Source organism: Microtus oregoni, unplaced genomic scaffold, assembly GCF_018167655.1.
Source record: "Microtus oregoni isolate MIOR12 unplaced genomic scaffold, Mior012 000062F_ref0000492, whole genome shotgun sequence".
Lineage (NCBI taxonomy): Eukaryota > Metazoa > Chordata > Mammalia > Rodentia > Cricetidae > Microtus > Microtus oregoni.
This window is the reverse complement of record NW_024543872.1, coordinates 4,104,846-4,126,940: the sequence shown is the minus strand read 5'-3', so window position 1 is coordinate 4,126,940 and position 22,095 is coordinate 4,104,846. Positions and strand designations below refer to the sequence as shown.

Sequence of the window (22,095 nt, the reverse complement as noted above, 5' to 3'; positions counted from 1 at the left end):
GTAGACATAAAAAGATTGGCCCTGTTCTGCTCATGCCCATACCGCTGTCAAGCAGTGGCTGACTCGGGTGTATAGCATCTTTAGTCTTTCTCCTGCCATCTAAAGGAGAGCTAGTAGTCCCCATGTTTCATGTGAGAACAAGAATCCCGAATATCAAAGCTTGCCTTTTGAACCAATATAAGCTCTGCCACACTATACCCTGCTACTGGTTCAAAGCGCCCATTGCAGAACCTTTGCAGCTCATAAATACCTTCCTTGCAAGTCTGAGGTAGCTATCTGGTGTAAATATGGCATGTCTCTGTCACTACCAGGAAAGGAGGAATAGTTCTGCTCTATGTCTCCCACATGCCTGTAGTGGCCTGAAGAACCCTTCTTTCCTAGTGGGAATGGGCCTCCAGTCAAGTAAAAGCAGAATTCAAGACCTTACCAAAGAAAATAATTTCATGAGAAGGCAGCATGAATCAGGACTGGAGTTTATGGGAGACATTTTTAGCATCTATTTTAACCACAGGGGTTACTAGAGGGGAAAGTGGGGGGAGAGTAAGACATGCTCACGTGTGGAGAGACACATTGGGTTCCTTTTTAGTGGGCACAGGGAGGATTTGTGTAATGCTCCAGTTACATCTCCATAAGTTGTGAGGAGCCCCCTCCCCTTTTCAACACTGCTCAGACACCAGCTCACACTAAGGTGCAGGTTACAGACAGAGCAGGGAGATGGTGCAGGAGTTAGGAGCACTTCTCTTCCAGAAGTTTGGTGTACAGCACCTGTAACTCCAGCTATAGGGAACTCAATCCTCTTTACTAGACCCCTTAGGCAACCACAAACAGATATTTACATAATTATAAGTTATAAAAATAATTTTTAAAAATCTCGAAGATTTCCTTCTCTGAACAAACTTGTAAGTTTCATGGGGGATATTGTTTAGGGTTAAGAGCGAGAGGTGAGTAGAAACTAATGGTCCCTAAGTAAACATTCTTTATTGTCTTTTTAAAATGTCTTTGGAAAATTTCCATTGTTTGGGAGAGAAATGTAGGCTTCCTTTGTAGTGTCTGGTTTCTCATCTCAGATCCTGGACCCACACATTTCTTCCCATGAGCCCTAAGCACTTTCCATTGCTGGGATAAACACTTAGAGACCAAAGGGTTTGTTTGGCTTGCAAATTACAGTAGATCACCAGGGGAAGCCAGTCAGGAACTTGGAAGCAGGAACTGAAGCCGAGGCTATGGAAGATTTCTACTTACAGCCTTGCTCTCCAAAGACTTGCTCAACCTGATTCCTTATACAAATCAGGACCACCTCCCCAGGGTGGTACCACCCACAGTGGGCTGAACCCTGCCACATTCATTATTAGGCAAGAGAAACGGGCACTCTGATGGAGGCATTTTCTCAATTGAGGATCTTCTTCCCAGATGACTCTAGCTTGTGTCAAGCTGACAGAGATCTAACCTGTGCAGCATGTCACCATGGCTATCTTCCTGTCCTGCTCCTTACGCACTCCTTTTTGTCTTTTCTTTCAGCATCTAGATCGACTCTCCGAGGAACTACCTGAACACTATGCAAATCTGCAACAGTGTAACTGGACAGAGGGAAGACATGGCCAGAGGTCATGTGTTCAAACCCACACTGTGGCCCCTGATTCTGTCCTTCCTGCCAGCTGTGGGCAGCAGACTCCCTGCTTGGGGGTGATACAGCCATTTGGTCTTGGTCACTCTGACCTTGAGATCAGAGGTGAAATGTCTCTACAGTCACCAACTGTGAGAGAGTCAGGTCCTGGTCCTTCATCAAGCAGTGCTGGAGAGTAACCTCTGTTAGATCAGACAGAGTTTGATGACCTTTGTACACGATGGAAGCTCTCAGAGCAGCTCTAACCAGGGAATCAAAATCCTATGTACCCAACCACTCTGTGATTAAATTCAGAGTATTTTAATATTCAATGATTACATCATAAGGAGTCAACCAGCATGTGCCTGACCGGGGTATGTTACAGTCACTGAGTAGCTTATGGCCTCTATCCTGATAGATTATGTATCCTACTGGAAGACACAGAATATAGACACACATATGTATCTATAATTAAACATCTCTAGCCTAATAGAACATATGTGTATCTTAATGAAGGAAGCCAAATACAAACACACGCTTATATTTATAATGAAAAATCAATATAAAAAACAGTGTGACCTTATTTTATGAAAGATAAGTTTCTGAGTGTGCTCAGGTACCTGGAAGGCATGTTCAGAGATGTGACATTACTGATGCTGGCGTCAGCTGTGAGCAAGACAGAATATCTGTGCATCAAGAGTTGGATAAAGTGAGAGAAACGAAACAACAAATAAATCCCGTTTCCACACAGACAGTTTGTGGGAGAGACACTCTGGGACACAGGAGGAAAGTGCCCTGGGGGCCTCATCCAGGACAGCCTTTAGGAAAAACGTGAAGGTAAGAAGCTGGAAGCCCTAGAGAGTTCAAGTTCAAGAGACTGGCAAGCAGAAGGGCATAAGGCTCACAGGCTGGGGTGTAGAAATGTCATTTTACCAACTGTGGTGGATGTGAGTGAGGATCTAAGTGAGGACCCTGGCTCCCTTCAGGTCATGGTCAGGAGTCTAAGAGTATGTAGTCTTTCAAGTGCAACAGAAAGTCTCCATAAGTGGTAACCATGGATTTTATAGCGTCCTAGCTACCTTTCATACTCACAAAAGATACCCCACAGAAACTACAGAGGAGGAGGCTGCTGGCTACAAGCCTATTGCTTATTGTTGTCCCTCAAGTCAAAGACAAACGTTGTGCGGTTGTTTCCATCCGGCTTTGGGAACAGCCTGGCTCCTCCTACAGGAGAACTGCATCCAGGTGGCTACAAAAGTCAAACGATGACAGGAGTGAGGAACGGATGAAAAATGAAAGAGTCACAAACAGCATCCTGGGCACCCCCAAGGGGAGCTTTCTATTTGTGGGAGAGGATGTGTGAGCAGAGGACACTTCCTAGCTAGGAACCTAAGACAATAGTCCTTTGGAAACCATCCACTAGCCTGTTTCATTCTTTATTGTCCTGCTTTGGTTGCTATGACTTCAGCGAGGCCCTGATTTCTGTGGACCATCCCCTGTCTCCCCTACTGTATCTCCCAGAACGTGGACATCTCTGTCCACACATTTTCCTCAGCATCCATATGCAGAACTTGGCCTCAGTGCCAACCCCTTCCAAAACTCCAGCCTTCCGTCCTCTTGCCACACACACTCAGACAAAGTCATCTGCCTTGTCACATTGCGTCCTTGACTGGCACCTCAGGAGCGGTCGCCGCATCACTGCTGCGTTTGGTCGTGGTGTGGCCCCCGGAGTTCCCTGTAACCAGGTGATGGCACAATGCCTTTAGGCTTTCCTCTCTCTGAGCTGCCTTGCCAACTGAGAAACTGTCTCTGCCAGGCACCAATGGGGTCATGTTTCCCTGACTCGAGGAGAGGTCCTAAGAAGTGATACGTCAGCGAACTAAGAGAGTCATCCCAAGACTATGATCCAGAGCATGTGTTTCTCCGGCCGGGAATCACTACTCCCTTTCCTTTCTACTGCTGTCTTACTTTCCTGAATGCACATCCCTCTTCTGCTTCCCACATTATGATACGACTTCCAGCCCTTTTCTGACTCCTAATTGCTTTTGTACATCCTAAATTTCTTCATTTTCTAGACTTTCAACATTCTTCTTAGTTCAGACTTGAGCTGCATCTGCCTGCAGTATTTGAGCCTGTGCATTCTTCACTGGACTGCCTAGTACCCTGGCAGCCATGTGCATACAGTCTCAAGCCCTACTTTGTTCTTATGTCAATCTGAAATGCTGGTCCTCTGAGCCACCTTATATATTCCTACATCCCTTCACATCACAGGCTCTGTATGCACAGATTCAACCGGTTACAGTTCGGTGATATTAATAAGAGAATCACTTATGCATTATAGACATTGCTCTTGCCATCATCCAACTATTTTGTAATATATATATATTCTTTTATTAGACACTGCAAGTAATCTAGGGATGATTTAAAGAGTTCAAAGTATGCAAATGTGTGTGCTTCGTGCAAACACTGCATTGCTTAGCATAAGGGTTATTGGGCAGAATAAATGCAGTAATTGGTTGCAGTAATTAACTCAGTATCCCTCAGAGAGTAAATGCTCAATATATGTTGACTATTATTGATGCAAAGGCCAACACATCAGTAAGTCCAATGTGATTATTACCTTCGTTCTGTTGAGAAGGGGGTCTGGGAGCAAAGCCGCTTACCCTGGAAGAATATTAACAAATGCCTGAGGAATGGACAAGCAGAATAAAGTAGTGCTCTCAAGAGACAGGGAAGAGGATGACCTCATCTCAGAAGCAGCACCATTTCAAGCTGGAGGAGGAACTATTTTGCACTTAAAAGGCAATGTGTGTGGACCATTTCAGCCATCAGACAGATGGCTTCAGGTGTGAAGGAGGAGACAGCGACCCATGGTTTGGATGAAGAAAGGCAAATGGAATCCCCAAAGATCTCTACATAGACAGAGACTAATTCTCTAACAAAGATGATAAAAGGGAGTAAAACGTAGAAAGGCTTCTATGTCCCACCCAGAATTTTATTGTCTTCAATGACTGATGCCAAATATCACCTAGAATTCCAGCCCTTGGCCTTCACATTCAGACTGGTTGTAATCACCGGCTTTCCTGTGATAAGCATTTTATCTCCAGCTGATTCTGCTTTTCTGGAGGACTCTGATAGTGGGAAAGAGCTTGAAGATCTTACGGGGGAAAAAAAGCTTGACTTATAAAAAGGTATGCTGAGGCCTAGGTTTGTTAATAAGAAGCAATTGAACTCTGGCAATAAATCTGAAGTTTGATCCAATTTTACGACTAATTATTTGTATTTAATAAACTAAGCTCTATAGATCTCAAGGTCATCGCCTATAAATTAACACAGATGATGCTTATTCGGCCCTTAGCTGAAGCCTGGAGTGTTGCCAAGGCTCAGGAAGTAAAGATGGTGCTTGTCATTAGCAGGATGACAAGAATAAGAGGAGCAGTGCCATTGGTTGACCATCTTACCCTTAGCTGAGTGCTGCAGTATCTTGTCACGTATCTCCACAACAAAATTCCAAAGCAGAAACTCACCTATGCATATCATACAAACCCCCACACACACACACATACCCCAAGACTAGTAGGGGATTAAGCTGACACTGATTCACTGATTTTCTAGAACAAAATGTATCTTTTTTATTTTATTGATTTTTATTGATCTCTACATTTTTCTCTGCTCCCTTCTCTCTCTGCTCCCTTCCCTCCCCTTCAACCCTCCCCCAAGGCCCCCATGCTCTCAATTTACTCAGAAGATCTTGTCTTTTTCTACTTCTCATGTAGATTAGATCTATGTAGATTAAATTTTTTTTTGGTTTTTTTTAAAGATTTATTTATTTATTTATTATGTATACATAATAAATAAATAAATAAATAAATAAATAAATAAATAAATAAATAAAAGGTGCCAGAAAAGGGCACCAGATCTCATTACAGATGGTTGTGAGCCATCATGTGGTTGCTGGGAATTGAACTCACAACCTCTGGAAGAGCAGTCAGTGCTCTTAACCACTGAGCCATCTCTCCAGCCCCTAGATGAGAACTCTTTAAGACTCTTTAAGACTCTGTCAAGCCTTGAGAGTTTATGTGGAGCTCACTAATAGGCCCAATTCAATCAGAGTAACTCTGTTTTGCTTCAGGTAAATACTGCTTAGAAAAGCTTGAAAAACTTTGCCCACTGACCACATTTGACTTTTGTAATGAAATAGGTTCTGTTGCTTTCATATAAAATGTTTTCCACCACATAGAAATCATTTTAACAACATTTAGCTCATAACTGCTGCCACGCTGTCAGGATAATAACAAGAACCCCTTTGCATTTTCTGAATGACACCAAACTGTTTTCTGTTTTCTCTTATATGTTGATCTTGTCCACGGTAACTATTGAGATCTTAGATCGTGTATTTATAAACAGAAATAAATATAGAAAAACCATTGTAATACCTTCAGGAAATGAATAACACACACACACACACTCACACACACACACATCCTTTACATGAAGCTGAAGCCACTTTATCTAAATTACTTTTTTTCAATTAATTATGCATACATGTCTACATTTAGACATAGACACACACGGACGGGAATGGAACTCAGGACCTCGGGCACAGCGGGCAGCGTTCTCAACCTCTGAGCCAGCTCTCCAGCTGTTTACTTTATCTAAATTAAAAAAAGAAAAGAGTAAGCAAACTTCCAATTTAAAAATCTTCCAAGAAACAACTTGGCCTCGTCTGTGTCATATTCCAGGGATCTTCCTTGTGTGGATTTTATCCCCTGCAGATTTTAGAACTCAAAGTTGAAAGCCTTGATTAGAAGGTCTAATTTCAGAAATATCAGTTGGACTTCAAGCCACATATTTCCGTTGGTTTTGTTATGCTTGAACAAAGACCCAAGTTGCATGATGGAGACAAAGAAAACAACCTTGAAGGTTGTTCTTATCCAGAACTTATGCAAAGATCACAAAGATTTGTGTAAAGAAATTCATGTTTTTAGTGCACAGAAAGATATTCTGCAGAAGTATGTCTCACAAGATTTTTGTGCACTGAACATGTAAAGGCCATCTAAAGCTTTCTTAGTTCTATTTATTTTTCTGTAGAGTCAAACCTTAGTTTTCTTCAAAAGAAAATAATTTTGCTAACACTGAAAAACGAAGCCAAAAATATTCTAAAATGACAAGATAATTTGTTCTGGAATTACTCATTCTTTGTTGAAGAAGTAATTGCTTTCTGTGAAATGAAATGGGATAAAACAAGACATTAATAAAGGGGTCAAAGAATCAAAGTTACTTCTTCTTGGGAGGAGATACTTCCAGGGTATTTTCATGTGGGATAGCAGGTTGTATATCTAATTTCAAATTGGAATTTGAGCAACATGCAACAGCTATAATGACAAGAATGTCAGATTATTCAAACTGACGTCAAATCATTTTTGAAAATTGGAGATTGTAAATGGAAGCCATCTCACCTTAACTCAAACTCAGCCTGTCTAATGTTTTACCCTTTTAACTAAAGATCTCTACTAATTCTTTGAGAAGTTCATACAATGTATTTTGGCCATATTCACCCCTAATCCCCCAGCTCCTCCAAGATCAACTACCGTTTTTTTAGCCCTGCCCCCAACTTTGTGTCTACATTTTGTTTTGTTTTCAAATAAGCCATCATGCTCAGTTTGTGCTGCCCATGCCTTCCTGAATATGAGGCAATCCGCAGAAATGTGGTTGTCATGCTAGAGGCCACACCCTTAAAAAAATTACCCTCCTTTCCCCAGAAGCCATCAACTGTCCATAGCTCTTCAATTAAGGGTGGGGACTTAACTTGTATGCCCTGTGTTAGAATGGACTTTTTCTTGTAAAAATATTCTGCAGGCAGTCACGGTTGTTTTGGGTTCATGAGTGCAGTTGTTCTGCCATGTCCAGAAGACACGATTTCACTCTAATCCTTCCTGGAATCTGCTCATATCATCTTTGCACCCTATCTTCTATGATGGTCCCTGAGTGTTGAGTAGGGTATGGTACAGATGTGCCATTTGTGGCTGAGCAATCCCCTGACAACGTTCTCTGCCCTTTGGCCAGCTGTGAGTTCTTGGATTAACCACCACCTACTGCACAAAGAACCTCTCTGATGAGGTATGAAAGCCGAAGCAACCTGTGTTTAAAGAAATTCAGATTTAAAGATCAGTTTGATGCTGTGTCTGTTCAGCATAACGATAGTAGTATGTTCAACCCTAGGGTCAGTGAACAACCAACCATGAGTTTTTGACCAGATAGAAATACATTATCTCTTATGCAGTGGGCCTTAAATCTATTCAGTAAGTAGTTGGTTACTCCCATAACCCATGGATGTATTTTACCACACTGGTCATTATTGCGGGACACAGAGTTCATATCTGGCAAAGATTGGTGATGACTTCTTCCTTTAGCAGCCTGTGCAGCATCTTCCAAAACTATGAAAGCCTCGGGGAGGAAGCTTCTAGTCAGTGTCAATTATTTCTCTATGCCCTATGACAAGTGTATTTGGTATCTTCAGCAATAGGGTCTTACCATTAAATTCTGGTGGGCAATCAAAAGCAATACAAGTAACGTGCCTTATGTGTGGAGGGTCTGGGAAAGAAATAAAAGAAACAATTCTGTTCACAGTAGCCACACACAAAATAAGTACTAAAATAAACTAACCAAGGAATTGAAAGACCTATAGAATGAAAACTTAAAAATACTGAAGAGAGAAATTAAGAAGCCTTCAGAAGATGGAGAGACCTCCCATGCTCGTGGATTGGTAAGATTAATATTGTGAAAATGGCCCTCATAGTAAAAGCAATATATAGATTCAGTGTAACCCCAATTGAAATTCCAATATAATTCTTCACAGAAATTGTAAAACTTAAAATCCATGTGGTGGTACAAAAGTCCCTGACTAGCCAAAATAATCCTGAACACTGAAAAAAAATGTTTATGGCTCCTGCTTTTAATTTATACTGAAGAGCTATGGTAGTAAAAGCAGCATGCTAGTGGTACAAAAACAGACACATTGGTTCACAGAATAGAATCAGGATCTCAGACAGAAGTCCATACTCCTAAAGATCCTTTATTTCTAACAAAAATGTCAAAAGCCCATATTGAAAAAAACAGGACCGAATCTTTTGCAAATGGTGTTGGTAAATCTGGATTCGAGAAAGAAAATCGGTTCTTCTCTCTCACCCTGAGTACAAACAATTCCAAGCGGAGCCAGGGTCTCAGTGTTAGACCTGAAACCCTGAAGCTTCTAGAAGAAAGAGTGGGAGGTACACTTATGGATGTAAGTTCTGGTAAAGGCTTTCTGGATAGCAATCTGGTCTCCCAGGAAACTGTACCAACAAGAAATGGAACTTCATAAAGTGACAAGACTTCTTATTGCAAAGAAAACCGTCAATCAAATGAAGAGGCAGCCTACAAAAAAGAAACATTTGTGCCAGCTGTACATCTGGTGGCAGCTTAGTGTCTAGAGTATACGCAGAACTTAAAACTAACACCAAGAAAATGAACAACCCAATTGAAAAGTGGGCTGTGGACCTGAACAGAGAGTTCTCAGAAAATGACACATGATGCCCCAGTCATATTTAAAAGATGCTTACCATTCTTATCCATCAAGGAAATGAAAATTAAAACCACTTTGAAGTTTTACCTCACCCCCTGTCAAAATGGTCTGCTTTTATTTTTTGTTCTTTTTGTTTGTTTGTTTGTTTTTTTTTCTTTTTTCTTTTTTTTATTGAAAAAAATTTTCTGCCTCCTCCCCGCCTCCCATTTTCCTCCCACTCCTCTCCCCCTCCCCCCACTCCTCTCCCCCTTCCTCTCCAGTCTGAAGAGCAGTCAGGGTTCCCTGCCCTGTGGAAAGTCCAAAGTCCTCCCCCCTCCACCCTGGTCTAGGAAGGTGAACATCCAAACTGGCTAGGCTCCCACAAAGCCAGAACATGAAGTAGGATCAAAACCCAGTGCCATTGTCCTTGGCTTCTCAGCAGCCCTCATTGTCCGCCATGTTCAGAGAGTCCGGTTTTATCCCATGCTTTTTCAGTCACAGCCCAGCTGGCCTTGGTGAGCTCCCAATAGGTCAGCCCCACTGTCTCCGTGGGTGGGTGCACCCCTTGTGGTCCTGGTCTGCTTTTAAAGTATTGGCAGAACACAGGTGTGGTATAGGATGTTCCCTATCTGAGTTGGTGACAGGGAAAGAAGAGTCCATATCAAAAATCATTTCCAACTATGAAACTGAAGACCTTTGAGAATGTAAGGTCATCCAGTACTGCTGACTCCTGGTAACTCAGAACCAGCTTTTGCACTGCTGCTCACCAGGAAAATGGAAGTGAACAAGCACCCACGGAGGCCTTGCTCACTCTGCCGCTCCTTTCTGCATTCTCAGTAATGTCTAAGAACTATTTAGTGGCTAGTAACTATGTGCCAGAACCACAGGGTAACTAGCTCCATTCTTTTCTTTACTAGAACCTAAAATGTTGGATTTGGGAAGATGACAGATGACAGGCATTGAGACTCTGCTGGAATCTCCAGAAAATGAACTGTAGAAAGTTGTCTAACAGCTATGAGGAGACGAGGGTGCCAACCAAAGATTTCTAGTTTCACAGAGAAGTAAAATCAGAAAATTTACAAAGCAGAATGGGGAAATGTCCCAGGGGGCTTGGTTTATCCTGGAAGACAGAGACAGAGACACAGAGAATATTGAAGAAAGAAGCAAAAGTTGCACATGGCAGCAGCTGGAAGGGAACGGCTCCAGGAAGCACTTTCTGCTCAACTTCACTGGAACAGCAGCAAGATATATTTTAAGCAGAAACCTGCTGAGCGCTGGAACTGGACCCTAGCAGCCCCAGACCCTCCATGACCACATACCTGGGGAAGGAAAACAAAAGTGTTGGGACCGTACACTGAAGTCCAGTCAACAGAGCATTCACCTTTTTATTTATTTATTTATTTTTATTTATTTTTTTTTCTGACTGAAGGGAGGGCTTTGAAACATTTATTAGCTATTTGAGAATAGCATGCAATGTATTTTGATCTATTTTGTTTGCATTCACTTCCGCAATTCCTTTTCATACTCAGACCCCTTCCCTACCCACCCAGCCTGTTGTCCTTTTCTTTTCTTGAAACCATTGTGATCTTGGATGTGTGACCGTCCAGTGGTTGACCTAAAAGGGGAGACATAAACTTAATAAAAATCAACTCACCTTCTCACCAATAGTTATTAACTGTCAATCGCTCCTCACCTGGGGATGAGACTTTGTGTCCACCTCCCCTCTCCTTTTGCGGATTTTGTCTGGGTTGAGATGTCACAACTGTTCTGAGTTCAGGTGTGTGAGCACCCTGCTGTGTCTGGAAGACACTGTTTGCTTGCAGCCTTCCACCACCTCTGTTGCTTACAACCTTTCTGCTCCCCATTCTACAATAATTTCCAAGCTTTTGGAGGAGGGTGTGTAACAAATGTCTCATTTAGAGATGAACATTCCATGGGTTCAACATTCTTAGACCTCAGGGAAACTGGATTGAAACTAATTTGAGATTTCATCTTACCTCAGTCAGAATAGCTCGGGTTAAAATGATGGCAAATGCTGGCTTAGATGTGGGGGAAAAGGAACACTAACTTGCTGTCGGTGGGCATGCAAACTGGTGCAGCCACTATGGAAATCAGTGTGGAGATTCCTGAAAAAGCTGTAAATAGATTTACTACAGGACCAGCTCTATCACTCGTGAACAATACCCCAAGGATGCTTTTCTCATTCATGTCCATTATTGTTCTATGCACAATTGCCAAAAAAATGGAAATAGCATAGATGTTTATCAACTGATGTGTAATGAAACTCTGGTACATTTACATAAGGTAATACTCTTCGCCTGTTAAGAAAAATGAAGCTATGAAACTCAAAGGGAAGCTAGTGGAGCTAGAGTCAATCATTTTATGTGAGATAACCAAGACCTGGAAAGACAAGCAATGTTTATTTTATCTTATAGGCAAGGGGTAGCTTTTAATCTTTAGATATGTATGTTTCATTTGGAATACCAAGAGAGATCAGGAGATTAGGAAAGGGCCATAGTTGGGGGTGGCTCTCAAGGGAGGGGAATAGTACACAGTGGTGTAAAGGGTAAGTGGGAATTGTGGAATATGAAGAAATAAATGAGGTGGAGAATGGGAGGGAAGAGCAAAGGAGGAGGTTCAGTATGGAAAAATTAACAATAAAGACTTTTGAACACAGGCCATGTGGAAATCTATAATTATAGAAGCTTCATAAATTACATAGATATGTACACAAATATAAAGAGTGTAGGTGGAGCTACCTTGTAAAAGGGACAATGCCCCTAATAAACATTACAGGCTAACAAACTAGAGGCCTAGTGCCAGGGATGGGTTTTCTCTTTTAGACTTGTTGCCCAGTGAAAACCCCCAGATCCCCAAACATTGTAGGATATTGCCGATGTTCTTAGTTAACACTTTAGAACTTAACAGGACAATCCTATTGCTAAGGGCACCACATGCTTAATTCATAGAATACGGAGAAATCGAATTGGCACTCCCCTGAGGGTTTCACCCTTACTGGCTAGTCTTCATAATGCTATAAGGTGCAATGCAAGCTACCAGAGAAGAAAAAGCAGTCCAGTCTTCCCAGATGTTATCTGTAGAAACAACTAGCATGACAAGATGTAGTCACTAGTGCAATAGTGGCAGGAGTGTTACTGGAGTAACCAATTACATTCTGATTGGATTTAAGACCAGTTTGGCAAGATAAAATCCATTCCTAGCACTAGAGGCTTCATTCTTTTCTTCCTTGCGATTTTCAAGTGACTAGCTTAGTGTTAAGTGCAAGATGCAAACAACCATTAAAAACATTCAACAGTTGAATATAAATACTTAAAGACTCCACAGAACACTGAGTATTGCTTTAAAACATAAGATAACATGGAGCTCCTAAAGAACCATCAAAAATTTCATAGTTTTTGTTGCTGTTGCCTTTTGTTGATTTGTTTACTTCTGTTTGTACATCTAAACCCACATTTCCTCTCCTTCTTTACCTTGCAGTTCCTCCCCCACCTCCCCTATGTTTGTTTCTCTTCAGACACACGCCACAGGCCTCCCAGTGATATCTATGAATATAGTAGACTATCATTAGGAATCACTTCATTGACTTTTTTGTTAGTCATTGATTCTACCCTAGGTCTCTGAGCCATTCAGCTTCAAGATCCTGGCCATCCAGGCAGTGTTGGGCATGAATTCCAACTTAGTTCAGTCATTGGTTGGGCACTCCCACAAGTTCTGAGCCAACATTTCCACAGGGCATCTTTGCTGTTAGGACAGGTTGTGGGTCACAGGTTTTGTGGCTGAGTTGGTGTCTCAGTCCCACCACTGGGAGCCTGGCCTGGTTACAGAAGATGACTGGTTCAGGCTCCATACCCTCCATTACTATGAGTCCTCAATAGGATCGTCCTCAATAGGATCACCCTCATAGGTTTCAGGAAGTTTCTACTATACTAAGTTCCCACACAGCCCTCTAAATGCTCACGTATTCCAGTCATCACTCCCTGTACTATCTCCTTCTATGCCTCCTTCTCCCACCTGATCCCTCCTGTTCCCATCCCCACATGTTCCCAGTCTACTCACAAAATTTATTCTATTTCCCTGTCCCAGGGAGGTCCATGAGTCCCTCAGACCTGTCTTTATCTAACTTCTCTGGATCTGGGGGTTGCAGTGTGATTATCCTTTACTTAACAGCCAATGTATACTTACAAGTGAGTACATGTCATATTTTTCTTTCTGTGTCTGGGTTGCCTCACTCTGTGATTTTTTTTTCTAGTTCCATCCATTTGCCTGCAAATTTCATGATGTCATTTTTTTCTACCAGCTGAATAATACCTCATTTTCTTTACCCATTCTTCAGTTGAGAACCATCTAAGTTGTTTTCAGTTTCTGGTTATTATGAAGAAAGTTATTATGAACATAGCTTAGCAAGTATCCTTTTGTTCAGATTTGGGTATATGACCAAGAGTGGTAAATCTGAATCTTGATATAGATTTATTTCCAATTTTCTGAGGAAAAATCATCATAGTGATTTACATAGTAATGATACGAGTTTATACTCCCATTAGCAACGGAATAGTGTTTCCCTTGCTCCACATCCTCACCAGCATGAGCTGTCACTTATGCTATTGGTCTTAGCAATTGTGAAAGGTATAAAAAATGGAATCTCAAAGTAGTTTGAATTTGCATTTCCATGATGGCTAACGATGTTGACTATTTGTTTAAGTGTTTCTCAGTCATTTGAGATTCTTCTAATAAGAATTACATGTTTAAATCTGTACTCCATGTTTTAATTGGATCATTTTGTTTGCTGATGTCTAGTTTTGTGAGTTCTTTATGTATTTTGGATATTAACCCTCTTATTGGATGTGGGGTTGGTGAAAATCTTTTCTCATTCTATTGGTTGTCATTTTGTCCTATGGAAGGTATCCAGTAACTTTTAATTATAGTAATCACATACAATCCACGGATTTACTTTATCTCTCCTAAATAATTTTTTGTTATTTACTCTGAATTTCCAACATGCGTAAGCATTCTGCCTGTTTTTTCTAAAACTGTGCCTGTGTAAGTGTGTAAGCTCAATGTTAACGTAAGTTATTTTTCTTAGTTTCTTCATTATGAACCCAGAGCTCATCAATACTGGCTAGGCTATATATCCATCTTGTTATGCAAAATCCCCTTTTTGTTCTTCCTAAGTATGGGGATTACAGGCAAGCCTTCTTTCCAAAGGGGTCAAGACCCACAGGTTGAGAACTGATCTAAAAGAAAATGGATAAATAAAGCATGTGACGTTCATTTTTCCAAGTTGTTCAATGGTATGTTCAATATCAATAAGATGTAATAATTAAATATATCCCAGCAATTTAATGCTTTATGCATAAATACACTACATGCATGTAGGAAGCCTCAAAGATCAGAGGAGGTCATTGGGTTCTCTGGACCTGGAAATAGAGGCAGTAGTGAGCCACCATGTGACTGCTGGTAACTGATCTTAGTCATCTGTCAGAGTACTAATCATTCTTAACCACTGAGCCACGTTTCTAGACCCAGAAATGATTTTGAATGGCACTGCATTGTGGCTTCAATTTTTCATCTTTTGGCACAGAGGAAATTCTGAAATAAAAGTGTGTGGACTGAGTTAGGATGTAACCACCCTCTGTGTTGACCATAGAGTTTGTGAAAAGTACACTCTTGGTTACCAGATGAGGGGTGACATAATCCTCAGAGGGGAAAGAAGGTGGCATGGGTAAGAGAGACGTGGAACCTTAGATTGCCTTTAGAGATTCCACTGTATCAATTGCAGTCAAATATCCATGACCCAGAATCTGGGTCCACAGTTTCTGTGGATGCATGGAGGATAATGAAAAGAGGATACAAAGGAAAGATGGCAGGATGGAAGTCCGGGAGGAAATGGTTCAGGGGAGAAGGAATGGAGGGAAGAAGAAAAGAAAAGCAAGATGGAGGGAGGAAAGGAAGAAGGGAAGAAAAGAAAGAACAAAGGAAAGAATCCTGGGCTCTCTTGAGTTACAATTTTGAAGAGATTAAAGGCAAATCTTCCTGACTAATGGCTCACCAACTGTTACAGGGTGGACCAAATCCCAGAGGACACCCACTAGGCTTTCTAGGTTCTTATGTCCTGAAATAAAGAATTGAACCAAGGACACGTGGGTAATGGTAGAAATTAATGCAGTTTATGGAGACAGCATTTCTGAGGGTGGAAGTGGGCCTGAGAGCTGGGCAATTTTAGATACTCAACAGCTACATGGGTCATGACATTTTATGGGTAATTTATAGAGCAATCATTTTGGTTGCATTTGTGTATCAGAAGCTTTACACATACATGCTATGTTCGTGACATGTAAATCTTGCTTGGAGTTTCCATTTTTTATGCCAACTGGCTTCTTTCACATGCTAATCTTGATTTATCTCTGTCCTCACCCCACTCTCTTGTTCTTAACATAGCACTATGTGTAATTGTTAAGTGGTTGGACAGAGACTTGTAGTAATATGGCGGCAGGGCTGCGTTCCCAGCACCCCAGCCGCCTGCTCGGCTAGCTTATGCTCTGAAATAACAACACACAAACTGTATTCATTTAAACACTGCTTGGCCCTTTAGCTCTAGCCCTTACAGGCTAATTCTCACATCCCGATCAACCCATCTCTAATAATCTGTGAGCACTGGTCTTACCAGGAAAGATTCAGCATGTCTAACCTGGCGGCTTGCTTCATAGCGTGCGTCTGCCCAGGAGAGTGGGAGCATGGCGTCTCTCTGAGGCGTCTGCTCCCGAGAGGAGAGTTTTCGAGTCTGAGCTTACTTCCTCTTCTTCCCAGCGTTCTGTTCTGTTTACCCCTCCCACCTATCTTCTAACCAATGAGGGCCAAGCAGTTTCTTTTTATTTAACCAATGACCTTCCTCCATCAGAGACTAACATCCTTAGACATTTCTGAGGAAAGCCCCTCCTTCCCCTTATCGGCTCTGTATCCTACCTCCTGTTTCTCTGACAACACACCTTAATAATGGCCAGCACCTTTATCATGAAGGGGCCTTGGGTTTTGTCAAAGGCTTTTTTAGCATCTAACGTGGTGATCATGTGGTTTTGTTCTTTCAGGTTGTATATATGGTGGATTACATTGACAGATTTTCATATGTTGAGCCATCCCTGCATCTCTTGGATGAAGCCTACCTGGATGATAGTTTTTCATGTGTTCTTGGATTTGGTTTGCATGCTGACTCACATATACATGCCCCCACACACAAAACAAATCAATAAAAAGGTAATAAGAATGAGATCTCAGTTGCATCTCTGACTCTGGGGGTCTTTCTTCCCTGTTATTTGGGTTGGTTTGGGTTGACTTAAGATATTATGGACTATTGTGAAATATACCTCTGGTTATTTGTCATAAATGCAAACAAAGTTCTTTGAACAATTATTGTCTCTGACCCTATCCTCTTACCAGCTCTGTCTTTCCATTCTAACCCCCCAGTGTTTTCCCCCCAATTACATACATTTTTTCTTTATTATAAGGAGCAACCTCATGAAACAGGAACAAGAATCCAAGTAACAAGGGAACCACAGAGAGAGAGAGAGAGAGAGAGAGAGAGAGAGAGAGAGAGAACCCTGGGCTGCCTGGAAGTTCAAGCCCAAATTTGGTCCCACCTCTTTTTAATATTTTTATTGCCTTATAAATAATACCATTCAAAATTTCCACTTCCTCCCCTCCTCCCATTTCCCTCCCACTCTCCCACTCATCCCCCCTCCCCCTCCAGTCCTAAGAGAGGGCAGGGTACCCTGCCCTGTGAAAAGTCCAAGGCTCTCTCCCCTCCATCCAGGCCTAGGAAGGTGTGCATCCAAACAGACCCCCAGTCTTTTTATGCAGTGGTTTTCCACGTTGGTTTCACTGAATCGTTTTGCATCTCTTGTACTCTGAATAACAGAAGTCAATCAATACATATACATTTCTTTAAGTATTCAATACAGTTAATACATATGCATTTCTTTAAGCATGAAAATACATGTCTTGGATGAAGAAATAAAGAGTAATATCATTTAAAAACTCAATCAAACAATAAAAAATATCATGTTAAAATCACAAAATACACAGAAATAAGGTTGGTGATAAAGATATGCAATGAAATTTTTGATGGCAAAGTACTCAGTTTTGTTGATGAAAGCAGACATAAGCTCAAGAAAATGGAATACCCATAAAAATCACAAGTATTAGTTCAGTGCTACAAGAAAGGGGTGTAAGATTGTTTAGGAAATCTGAATCAATCAACGATGGTTAATCGCAGTTCTCAACTTGGCAATCAACTGAAAGATGATCCTTTTGGTGGTCCTGTGAGGACATTTTCTATGATTCACTGAAGCAGGGGAGACCCTCTGCTAGAGTGGGCAGTACCTGCTAGCTGCTGCTCAGATATAATGAGGTGTGGGTGAAAGAAAACCTGCTTCTGCCTGCCAGCCTTGATCCCCACTGCTGAGTGCTCCTACCCTGTCACCGCTGACCTTCACTGATGTCATAGCCTGACTGTTTCATTTTTAAATACCTCCTGAAGACCACAAGTCCACCAGGAATCTTCAGGCCTTCCAGGTTGTCAGACTGGTACTGCTGAGGTATTCAGCCTTGCAGACGGAGCAGTTCTTAGTCTTTCCAGTGTGTAGGCGGCTAATACTGGACGACCCAATTTGTATCTTGTGAGCCAACCTGGAAAATCCCTTTGGTAAAGTACCTTCATTATGGTCCTTTAGTGAACCCTGACTAATGCAGAGTGTGATTGTGTTTCTATCCAGGATACCTTATATCATAATAACCATCAGAAAGTGATGTGGTGGAAATCACCTTTAATTACAGCTTGGGGCAGGGCAGGCAGATCTCTAGACCAGCCTGGTATACACATAGAGTTCCAGGCCAATTAGGTCTACATGGTGAGATTCTGTCTCCTCTCTCTCTCTCTCTCTCTCTCTCTCTCTCTCTCACACACACACACACACACACACACACACACACACACACACACACAGAGAGAGAGAGAGAGAGAGAGAGAGAGAGAGAGAGAGAGAGACAGACAGACAGAGACAGAGACAAACAGAGACAGGGAGACAGAGAAATACACACAGATGGGGGAACGTCTAAATCTTATAAACTTGATGATGGCTACCTTGTTCTATTGATTGGCTTGGGAATCATTGACCACCTAGAAATATTAGAGATACTCCTTGGAAAAATTAGAGATACTCTTTGGAAATTCCTAAAGTAGGTCAGAGAAAAAGAATCCACTAAACCAAATGACAGAACTTGATTGTAGAGAGTGAAAATGTTTCAGAACAAATTATTGTGGGCTACTTTTAGCCCCTTTTGAAAACCATCTATTGATATGAGATTCCCCTCTGTATGCTGTGAATACCATTGGTTAATAAAGAACTTCTTGAGCCTTGGGCAGAATAGAGGTAGGTAGGGTGGGGGGACTAAACTGAATGCTGGGAGAAAGAAGGCAGAGTCAAGAAAATCCATGGAGCCGCCACCAGAGACATATACACCAGAATCTTGCTGGTAGGCTATGAACCTCATGGTAAAATATAAAGTACTGGAAATGGATTAATTCAGATGTAAGAGCTAGCTAGCAATACGCTTAATTGATTGGTCAAGCAGTGATTTCAATAATACAGTTTCTATGTGGTTATTTCGGGAGTCTGGGTGGCTAGGAAACGAACAAGCAGCCTCCTACAATCTATTTCTCATACCTGTGTCTGATCTAAGATCTTTGTGACTATAAAAACCACTGGCTTCCACCAACCCAAAGCTAATGTCACCAGATAGCATCAGCCTGTATCAGAGATTGCCTGGACTTGCTGTGGCCTGACTACCTCATGTTCTCACTGATATATTAAGTGCATTAGTATACGACTCTCTTGGTTCTGTTACTATGAGAACAATATGAAACTGTTACTACGCTTGAACATGACATTCAAGGCAATCTGAATCTGTGCCCTTGGATCATGACCATTCATATTTGTCTCCAAATAAACCATCTTTTATTCATCTTGAGGGGAGAATGATATTTTTGTATCAGCAGAAGATAACTTAAATTGTTTTTTAACATTATTGTTTCTTTTTCAAATAAGTAAGAACTTTCACAAACACACACAAAATTGCTGCCTCTTCATATACAAGTGCGAAGGCCTGAAGAAGTATTGATGTTGTTTTGACCTCCAAATCGATTGTTTTTACTTTTATTTTTATGTGTATTTGTATGTGCCTGAATGTACATAAGCGTATTATGTTCATGTAGAGGTCAGAGGTCAGAGGCCATTGGGTTCCCTGAAGTTATAGTTACCATGGGACTGGTGGGAGCTGAATCTAGGTCCTCTGTAAGACCAGTGATCATTCTTAATGACTGAACTATTTCTCCAGACCCAGAAGTGATTCATAACAATATTGTATTACTCCTTCAAATTTCCATCTTTCTGCACAGAGGAAACTCTGAAATAAGAGGGTACATACTGAGCTAGGATGTAGCTCAGACAGTAGAGTTCCTGTCTAGCATAACAAAGCCCTGGGTTCCAGCCCTGTCTCCACATAAAACCAGGCATGGTGGCACATGCCTATAATCCCAGAAGGTGAGAATTGAAAATAGGAGTATCACAAGTTAAAGGTCACTCTTGGTTGTTTACATAGAAAGCTGAAGGCCAGCCTAGGTGACAAGAGAATCCGTCTAAGCTAAATAAAATAGTATACATACTCTTCATTTCCAATTTAGTCACAAACCTAGCTGATGTGGGATTCCCTTCTGTATGATGTGAATATATTTTATTACCATTGATTAATAAAGAATCTGCTTTGGATCTGTAGTAGGACACAATATAGCCAGGTGGGAAATTTGATATAGAGAGAAAGAATGTGGAGTCAGGGAGACCCCATGTGGCTGCCAAAGGAGGCAGACACCCCAAAACATTGGCAGTAAACCACAAGCCTTGTGGTAATACACAGAATAATAGAAATAGGTTAATTTAATATAAGAGCTAGCTAGCAATACGCTTAAGCTATTGGCTAAACAGTATTGTAATTAATATAATTTCTGTATGATTATTTTGTGGCTGGGTGGCTGGCAACAAACGGGCATCTCTGCCTACACCTAGCTTCAGTACCCTTTCTTCTCTACCATTCCACTAAACTGGTTCTGGGAAATTGATGACTTCTAATAGAAAATAATCAAGTTACTTTGTCTTTGCTTGGTTCACATAAGACTTTGCAGCACAGTGACTGGAAAAATCCTGTATAAAAACAATATTTATCTCCCACACATTGCATTAAACTGGCCCTTTGTTTATGTAATAAAGAGAGAAAACTCACCAAAAATAAATAAAAAGTTGACTATATTATCAAAGACCACATAAGATTATTTGAAGGGTTTGAGATGAAGCAATAGATTATTTGGGTGACATGACAGTATTGAGAAAGAGCTTAACATTAAATAGTGGAAGCTATTGTCAGGTATTTGTGGCTAATACTGAGTTTATTTGCAGAAATTGAAACTATGGACCATGCTTTTCTCAGGGAGATCACCCATTTTTCAAGTCACTCCATTGCCTAGATATTTTCTCCATCTCACTTGTTCCACTATCTGTCTATTTCTTAAATCCTGTTCTAATTGCCTACTTTCTATACTGAAGAAGGACACTTAAAATTAATCCCACACTAGCTCAGAACTGAGAATAATAAAGGGTTATTTATTTAGGGGTAGACTCACAGATCATAACCCTCTGCCGAAACAGAGAATAACAACTGAATCCCACAGCTGGAAAAGAGGCCAGATGCATGCTTTACATTGGCATAAATAGTATAAGAGGCCACGCCCAAGGGGGCAGGTAACTTAAAGGCTACTGGCACTGGTGGTAGGAATTCCTACAGCACTATACATAGATGTTCCCAAAGGCTTTCTACTTCAATCTCTAGGACTTCCTTGGGACTTAAGCACCAGATTTAAACTGCTGTGACATTCAGTCCCTTGGATTGATCAACTATCAGACCTTTCCAATAGAAGGCAGTCACTGTTGGGCTGCTTGGACCACAGCCTCTACACCACTCTAATAAATCTCATATATATGTATATGTGTGTGATATGTACACACATGCATATATATAGCTATATATGTAAATAGATTTTTATATGTGTATAGTTGCACATATGTATAGTTACACAAGTATATATGTATATGTTAGTTTGTTCTATAATTATGCTCCTTTAGAGCATAATTCAATCTGTGGTTTGCAATCTCTCTAGGTGTCAAAGAATTCTTTCACGGGAGTCTCATAAGACCATTGGAATACACAGATATTTACATTATGATTCATGGCAATAGTGAAATTAAAGTGATCAAGTAGCAATGACAGTAATTTTATGGTTGGAGGTCATCACAACATGTGAAACTATATTAAAGGGTTACAACATTAGGCAGGTTGAGAACTACTGCTTTAGAGAATCATTACTAATATACTAACTAACAAAAACCTGCAAAACAGGCATGAGAAACTTCCTTTCCTGTTACTGGTCAGGGGAGTCCAAAAGACTCCCTAAACAATATAGGTTTGTTGTTGCTGTTCTTGGTTGCTGAAGACCACACAACTTTAGACACAGGACTCAGAAGATCTGAGATAGGTCTGACCAAAAGCCACCTCTTTGAGCACTAGTTTTCATTGTATCTGAAAGTCCTGTGCAAATTGCCAAGGGAGGAAAGCTAATAGTAGCCCTATCTTGCTGTGGATAGGAGCCACAAGAATGACCAACATGACAAGAAATCCCTAAATGTGATAGTGACACTCATATTTTGGAGGTAACCAGTAAATATATAATCAGACCTAAATCTTCTCAACAGAAGTGAAATCATTCTTGGTCCTGTAAAACTAGTCAACTTGCTGTGAGGAGGGACATATGCATCTTAGAATAGAATCTATT

The 22,095-nt window shown here is 41.1% G+C and overlaps 1 protein-coding gene across 2 annotated transcripts in view; it reads left to right on the top strand.

Annotated features, from left to right (window-relative positions):
* The window catches only part of Itprid1 (ITPR interacting domain containing 1), a 127,067-nt gene extending 122,189 nt beyond the window's left edge, over window positions 1–4,878 (top strand). For both annotated transcript variants that reach the window (XM_041640049.1, XM_041640047.1), the window contains exon 14: window positions 1,519–4,878. In XM_041640049.1, the coding sequence (XP_041495983.1) occupies window positions 1,519–1,803 (285 nt within the window). In that variant the 3' untranslated portion in view covers window positions 1,804–4,878. The remainder of the gene's footprint in view (window positions 1–1,518) is intronic.
* The last annotated feature ends 17,217 nt before the right edge of the window (window positions 4,879–22,095 follow it).